This window comes from Culex pipiens, chromosome 2 (genome assembly GCF_016801865.2).
Source record: "Culex pipiens pallens isolate TS chromosome 2, TS_CPP_V2, whole genome shotgun sequence".
In the NCBI taxonomy this organism is placed as follows: Eukaryota; Metazoa; Arthropoda; class Insecta; order Diptera; family Culicidae; genus Culex; species Culex pipiens.
In genome coordinates this window covers 210,352,263-210,360,251 of record NC_068938.1, presented here as the reverse complement: position 1 = coordinate 210,360,251, position 7,989 = coordinate 210,352,263, and the positions used below count along the sequence as shown (strand labels likewise).

The following is a 7,989-nucleotide window of genomic DNA, read 5'->3' as shown; positions in this document are numbered from 1 at the left end:
TAAGTTGTTGATAACGAGGTATTAGACACAGAAACAATTGCAAATTGGAATAAATCAAATAAACACTTTTTTTAGGTTTTGTCTTTTTTTTAATTTATTTTATTTTTACAAACTTTTTCAAATATTCTTTCGGCCCTCCACTGTTTCAGAAAAAATGCATCCGACTGGCAGGGTCAAAAGGTTGGGCACCCCTTCGACTTCGACAAACTGGTCAAATAGCCACTTTCTCAAAAGCCTTTTTCGTGAAATTCTGATAACTTGTGAAAAATGTTAATACATTCGAATTATTGTTTTTGTGTGCTCTACAACCTAGTACAGAGTGGATTGGATAATTCCAATGGAACTAATTGAAACGACTGAAAGCAGTCAAATGCACAAAGCCACTTTCTCGGAAATTGACAAACAAAGTAACACGTAACAAGTCGAAATGTAACATTAGTTTGACAACTCAGTTTTGACGTTTGAGTGCTTTTTAATTCAAATTCGTAATATTTACCTTTTCGACAGTAGTGGACGCCCGCCGCTTCTGTCAAAAAGGTAACTATTATGATCGGATTTCTATACGAACATGTTCCAATTAGCGTGCAATGGAATTAGCGGACATTTAAAAAAGCGATGGCAAAGTTACTAAAAAACCACGTAATTTAAAAATGATTTTTTTTATTCTAAATGACAAATATACCTCTCAGATAATATGGCCTTCCTGATAAACAACTAATAAAGTAATTAAATATTAATTCCACTGGAAAATTAACCAAAACTTTGAAATTTGTTGAAATTAGTTGCCGTAGTTTTGAAGATAGTGAAATGTCTGTAACAAAAATCTTGGTACAGAAGCTCTGGTTGATGTGCACCGTTAATGGAAAATAAGCCAAATAAGGTGCTTGAATGGTGTAAATCAAAGAATTGGATGGAAATAGAATCAAATCCTTTACATGCTAAACATTTCCCTCTATATTCAAATGTGATCTCTTAACGTGAAAACTTCCACCATTGCCATGATTTTTCGTTCAATGATATAAATTTTGCGTCGTTATCAATATTTTGACAAAAATCCTTCTACAAGTTGTTTAGAATAGTGCCCTACAAATGCTGATTCCTTTTGGTAACGATTATCCCATTCCTTGCGAAGTTATTAAAATCGTCATTAATCAATGATAGCTAACTAGGACGTCAATGATTGTTCCACAAAATTATATAAATTTTGAGACACATTCGATTTAGATCAAAAATTCCTTCAGTGGCCTCAAGAAGCCAACAACTGGCACATGCTGATTGCTGATTCATTTTGGTGCAGAAATTCGTTAAATTGAATTTTATACAGAATATTTTAGAGTGATGATCAATTATGTCCGAAAATGATCAACGACTTCACCTTAAGGGTAATTCTCCGCCAACTCACACAGCAGTTGCCCCGACCCCTCTTCGATTTGCGTGAAACTTTGTCCTAAGGGGTAACTTTTGTCCCTGATCACGAATCCGAGGTCCGTTTTTTGATATCTCGCGACGGAGGGGCGGTACGACCCCTTCCATTTTTGAACATGGGAAAAAAGAGGTGTTTTTCAATAATTTGCAGCCTCGGATTCGTGATCAGGGACAAAAGTTACCCCTTAGGACAAAGTTTCACGCAAATCGAAGAGGGGTCGGGGCAACTTTTCCCGATTTCGTGTGAGTTGGTAGAGAATTACCCTTAAAAATACAAAGAAATTTTAAACAATTGAGCAACCCTTAAATATTAATGACATCCTTCCTCAAGAAAAAAATCTTTCCCATACCGGGAATCGAACCCGGGCCTTCTGGGTGAAAGCCAGATATCCTAGCCACTAGACCATATGGGAGGCATGAAGGCTTGTTAAACACCAAAGATTTGCTCATGTCATGTGCTGCTGTAGAGATGAGAGATGCACTTCCGGCACAACCGGAGGCCAGCGCATGTCCACTGATTTTAGCCTGTTGATTCAACAAGTACACGTCCAGAGATACATCGGAAGAGCAATATCGATAGCAGTTTTCCGGTTTATGTGGGCTTTAATTACCCACTTGTTTGAATGATCTGCTTCACGAAGCAGTTGCAAAAATAGGGGAACAGATTGCATCTTCAAAAGACTCTGTTATTATTTTGTTTATTGAAAATCATAGAAAACAAACAACAAAATAAATAAATAAACACCACGACGAACTTTGCCCCACTTTGGGTCAACATTTAGTCTAAAACTAAAAATGACATCACACAGTAGAATGCCACCCTTCCACTTTGGTACAATATTCACGTTTCTTCAAGAAACGTTTCTCAGTTTCTCTTCTGCGACGATGTCAAATCTGGCGATCTCTGCTCAGTTGAGCTTCCATCGTTGCCCCGATCGGATCGTTTGAATACAGAAGTCCCAAAAGTCTCAGGTCGAAATGTCCAAGGAAGAGTCCAAATACGGCTTCAAAGACAAGGCCAAGGCCGAAGAATCGCTGGAACTGCTCAAGAGCGAAGATCACAAATACCAAACGTTGACCGTCCGTGGGCTGCTCGGAAGGGCGAAACGAGTTCTGACCTGTAAGTATTTGGGAGGTCGTGGGAATTGAAGTTCTATGACGTCATCAGATCCCATCAACTCCAGCCGTATATCAGTTACAAGTGTCACCGCGCATTCCGTACAAGTACAATAACAGATGTTACCCTCGACGTGCTACAAGCCGATAAGGATGACCTAAAAAAAAACTCGTTGAAGAAACCGCTCGAATATGTTTACCGACATAATTAATAGTTGTGAAGTAATTTCTATTTTTAAACTAACGCAACCACGCGAATCGCACCCAGCGATGACGGTGATGACGTGATGATGATTATGATGCTGATTCGATGACTGAAGTGTGGCTGAAGGCGAAGGCCACGCGGTCTGCATTTTAAACTTCTCGCGGGGATTGCCGGTCTCTTCAAACACGATTTGTTTACAGTTCTCTCGAACAGCAACAAGAGAGAGCGAGAGCGCAATTTAAACGTTTGACTCCTGACCATCAGCTGTTTGAAGAGATTATCGATGAGAGTTCTCTGAGATTGGGACGTTAAAGTGTGATACGTGATCAGTAACGGTAATTTTTTATTAGTTTTCAAGTTCTAACGATGCTGCTTGAAAAAATCTCTGCATGTTTTTTTTTTGTAAAATGTAGAAACAAAAAGTATCACAAAGTTCTGTAAAAATTGTAGCAGTTATGCTACAGTCAAAAAATTACAAAATATCAATAAATTGATCAACATATTGTTTTTTTTCCAAAGTGTTGCGACGATTTTTGGTGTAAGAATTCTCAATTTGTAAAATGTCCAGGAGCGCTCTTTATGATAAAAAAATAACGTCATCACTGTTGTGAATGGGTGATAGAAAAAACTATCACTTGATGATTCTTCAATCAAAATATCAGAGAGTATAGCGACCGTCACTATAGCTTTTGAGTTCTCTCCTTTTATCTCGTGATTGTCAGCAAGAGCATTCTCTTTATTCTTTTGTTTTTTTTTTTTGGCTCTGTTGAGGGGAGAGAAATGTGAATGTGGGAATGGGAATGAAAAAGAGAATGTCACTCAAGAATATGTTATCACGAGATAGAGACCGGCGATTCTTGTTGGTGAGAATCTTGCCACAGGCAGAAAGACAGTGAAAATTTAGAGATGAGATTTCGGACATGATAATTGTAGTCTCCGAGAACTGAAATTATGATGTTTGACTACCCTTAACGTTGTTCTATTTGTGTCTTTTTTATTTGTTTTTTTTTTCACTTTTCTTTATTGTTCTTAGAAAATATAAGACAACAACAACAACAATATTCTCGAGCTATAATTATCTTAAGATTTCATTATCCGAAATTTTCCAATGCTATTGATAATCAAGGCAAAACTGTTAATTTGGGTTTTGATCTCTGAGAGAGAAGAAAAATAATAACGATTGCTTTAATACTCACTTGGAACAAATTTGTAAATTATTTTATGGCGCACTTATTTTAAAAAGTGAAAAGGCCCGGTTTTATGAACAAAAGATTGGCAAGTACTGCCGAACTTCAACTCATGTTTAAAAAAACATATTTATTACTGAATTGATTGATCCCACACAGTGATTTCATTTTATCGAACTCAACTTAATTCTGCCGAGAATAGCAAAACCGAACGCTCGGCATACAAATTAGTCGGCAACTCAGCGAAATCAGACTAAACTTTGGCAATAAGTTTGACAAATTTAGCGGAGTTTGGTTTAATTTATCACCAAAACGACCAGTTTTGCTTCGCGGCTGAATTCAGTTGACTTCGCATAAATAATTTCAAAATCATAAATGACCGTGCGTCTCCAGCGCACACCTTCAGCAACGATCATCTAGTGGAGACGCTTGATATTTTACTTTGTTCAGTACATATTCTGAATGACTATGAGTTGGCTAATTTTTTAAAATAATTCCCTCAAATTTCAGTAACAAAAGCAGAAGAAAAAGTTAAAAATATCAAAGAAGCCATTGGCGTATTCGAGGCCTGGCTCGAGGACAACACGACGAGCAGTTCGAAGAACTCAAAGCCCAAGGACACGGAGGAAAAGGTCGAAACCGTAGCCGGACTAGGCTTCAAAGACAAGGAGGCGGCTGAAAAGACTCTGAAGTATGCTTTTGATATTTAGCTAAATTAATTTCAACTTTACTCAAAGAGATTCATTTTTTTAGGATCCTAGAAGGCCGCGATCCGGACTACCAGAAGCTCGCCATCAAGGGTCTGCTGGGCAGCGCCAAACGAGTGCTTCCATCCACCAAGAATGAGGACAAAATTGCCGCCATCAAAGCAGCCGTTGCGCTGTTCGAGGATTTCCTCGAAACTTTTGACCGCGAGGACCGTGCCAAGCAGAACATGGCCTACTTATCGCTCGAGCTGATCCAATCGGTGCAAACTGTTAGCAAACCTTCCGAGGCGTTGGCCGCAGAATTCGTGGACTGCTACGCCAAGGTTGCCAAGGGTAACTACAAACATCTGCGGACAAAGTTCCCCAAGGAGGACGGAGAAACCAGCTGGGACATTGTGCGCAACCGGAAGTTGCTCAAACTGAAGGAAAAGGTCAAGGAGTCTGGGGAAAAGCTGTTCGATGCGGATGGAAAACCGACGGAAACGCACCTGGCGATGATCTTCTGGGCGTACAGTCCCAACGTGGAAAAGCTGAAGACGTACTGCGGGTCGTTGAAGAAATCCGGCGACAAGAAACGGTCACACTCTTCGTCGGAAGAGGACAGCGACGAGGACGAGTCGAGCAAGAAAAAGTCCAAAAAGTGAATGAATCTTGAAATTTGCTGGTGGTTGGGGAAATATGTTCAAAAATAATTAACTCAAATAAATATTTATAAAAAAGAATCGTTTTTTTTTGCCCTAACAATCACAAGTCTAACGAACTGAAAGTAATTTCGATGTACGTAATCAGATTTGTTATCAGAGAAAACCCCTTTCCAAATATGATTCACTTATTGCTCCCTTCAATCATTGCAAAGGTGAGTCATTGTGCAATTTGTGATAACAGGTTCAATAACGCCACTTGAAAATATTCGTAAATTATTGTCAGGGATGTACGACATAAGTTATATTCAACAATGTTTATTCACATAAAGCTGCCAGAAATAAATGAATTAACATCAACAACAGTTATTCACATATAACACAACTCGACTTCTTTATTAATAAGGTCCTATAAACAAATGTAAACATTGAGTGTATCCCTTTCACACCTCATGTCAATGTCCATTGGAGTGAGCGGGATAAACTCGATGGTTACATTTGTTCATAGAACCCACTTCCACTTCTCAATAAAAGTTGACATCCTTTGAATTAATTCAAAAGTGGCACACTGCTATAAAATATTGTGGAAATATCAACCATAATGGTTTCCCCAAAACCAAGCCTCCTCCCAAAGTTTCTGCATTTTGTGAAATTTGCTCAATTGTCTTAAACTAGGTATTAGACTATTGGTACGTTCGTTTGATGGCTAGTTCCACACTGAGTGCCGCACTCAGAGCTGTCAAAGTGTTTCTTTGAAGAAACTCGCGCTAGTTCCGCACGAGATTCGCCGCCATCTTGGAACTGAAACTCTAGTGCCGCACTCGATATTTTTTCAGTTTCATGCGAGTTCCACGCACACTGACAAATGACGTTCGATTGAACCAAAACTGGAACCGACGAGTGCGGCACTCAGTGCCACACCGGCTCTTCAAACGAACGTACCATATGACAAACTAACAAAGAAACTCGCACTTTTTCGTGTTTGACAGTATGCCAATCTCGCAAATTAAGCATAATCTTAGGTGCTGACTGACGTTTCTGCAAACAAATGGAGGAAAACAAACAAAGTAGGCAAACTGTCAAAAATTGAAAGTTTGTTTGTTAGTTTGTCATAGTCTCATACCTCCTTAAGTAAAACCCGCAAAAACGTAATCACCAACATAATTTAAACAATTTTGTCATTGATTGTTTGATTTTGGCGATTGATGCCTTCAAAATCTCACCATTTTCTATTTTTGCTTTATTTTTTTTTTTCGTAAAATGCATTCTTAAAACACATGCTCCTTTTCTCACGTAGTCACTAAACCAGCCAAAGCTGCCCAAAGCCTATATTTTACAACTCCAAATATTGTCGAATCATAAACGTTGACGCGATGGTATCGAAAAGCTGTTATCTTATCAGCAATACGCACCTCACCCAAACACCTAGACATTATTGGTTTTCTCGTGAGTAGACAGGTAAGGGTAGTGCAGCCAATGATTGACGAAGAAATATACACGCTATACACCCCGGTGGTTGGTCATTTTGAATTTGCCACTTTTTTAGTTCGTACCCCGTTAGTTTGACAAAGTCAAACTAAAAAGTGACGAACTGTCACATTTTATACGACGCTCGCGCACACAATCAATACAACAGTTTGGTAGTGTGTGTGTGTGTGTGAACTCCGAGTAAAAGTGACCCCGCTCGTTTGACAACAGTTGGTGTCAAACCATCGGGGTTTGTATTCAAACAAAATTGTTTTGTTTTTACTAAAATATAAAAAAATACCTAAAATTTAAAAAAGATTAATTTTAAATCTTTAAAATTTTTGATTTTGTTAGTTTTTTGAATTGACATTTTTTTTAAGAATTTTATTAAATATCAAAATTGTATGTTCTGAACGTTCAAAATTATGAATTGTCGAATTATTAAATTTTAAAATTACCTATTTCGGAATTTTTGTTTTTTTTCGATTTTTTGATTTTTCAAATGTTTGAATTTGAAGTTTTAGAATATGTAAAGCTTGAAATTTTTAATTTTGCATAAAATTTTTGAAATTTTTATTTCTTGTTTATTAGATTGTTTTGAATTTTCGATGTATAAAATTTTTTTATTGTTTGTATATTTGTAAGTGTATCTTTATATAGCGGAAAGTCATGGGTTCTTCTCAGGGTGGCAGCCTTAGGTTTAAGTTCAGAGGTAGCAGCAACCGTATGAGTATAAAACGGTTGCTTCACGTGCTCTTCTAGCATGTGATCAATCTTGGGATATTCCTTTGCGCCTCTTCCCAAAATACTTTCCTCGTGTCTTCGCATGTAAATAATGCCCAGCCGATCGGTATTGCACTGCAGTACAGTCGCATTGTCCAGATCAGAGCAAAGGGAACACCGCAAAAGTAGCACCGCAAAAAGACAATTGTCTTTTCAAGACCCCGCGCGGCAAATAATAGCTGCTGGGAAGAGCTTGAAAAATGACACGAAAAAATTGTCACCGCGGTTCTAGCGATACATAGCGCACAAGGCACAAGGAATGGAGTTTACAGCATCTGGATGGAACAGCACTTTTCCTCTCAATAGGAACTGTGTTATAGATCTGGAAATGCTTAATAACAGTAAAAATGGGTAACACGATACAATAGTCCTTGTTATCAGGATTCCGTGTCTTAATACTCAAACAGAAAAAGAAGTGTATCTTTCAATTTCTAATTTTCTGAATTTATTTATTTTAA

General features: G+C 38.0%; 1 protein-coding gene and 1 non-coding gene across 2 annotated transcripts; one reads left to right on the top strand and one right to left on the bottom strand.

Moving 5' to 3' along the window:
• Positions 1-1,766: 1,766 nt before the first annotated feature.
• Trnae-uuc (transfer RNA glutamic acid (anticodon UUC)) lies at positions 1,767-1,838 on the bottom strand. Its single transcript has one exon. It is a non-coding gene; the product is annotated as a tRNA-Glu (tRNA).
• A 480-nt stretch (positions 1,839-2,318) lies between these two features.
• Positions 2,319-5,564, top strand: LOC120412360 (uncharacterized). The gene is made up of 3 exons (XM_039572783.2): positions 2,319-2,545; positions 4,444-4,624; positions 4,687-5,564. The coding sequence occupies exons 1-3, from the start codon at positions 2,404-2,406 to the stop codon at positions 5,282-5,284; spliced, it is 921 nt and encodes a 306-aa protein (XP_039428717.1). The 5' UTR covers positions 2,319-2,403; the 3' UTR covers positions 5,285-5,564.
• Positions 5,565-7,989: the final 2,425 nt, after the last annotated feature.

Excerpts from the sequence above, each read along its gene's own strand:
- LOC120412360 (XM_039572783.2), top strand. The coding sequence starts at position 2,404 with ATGTCCAAGGAAGAGTCCAAATACGGCTTCAAAGACAAGGCCAAGGCC. Across the intron at positions 2,546-4,443 it reads GGCGAAACGAGTTCTGACCT|TAACAAAAGCAGAAGAAAAA; the intron begins GTAAGTATTTGG and ends CTCAAATTTCAG. Across the intron at positions 4,625-4,686 it reads GCGGCTGAAAAGACTCTGAA|GATCCTAGAAGGCCGCGATC; the intron begins GTATGCTTTTGA and ends TCATTTTTTTAG.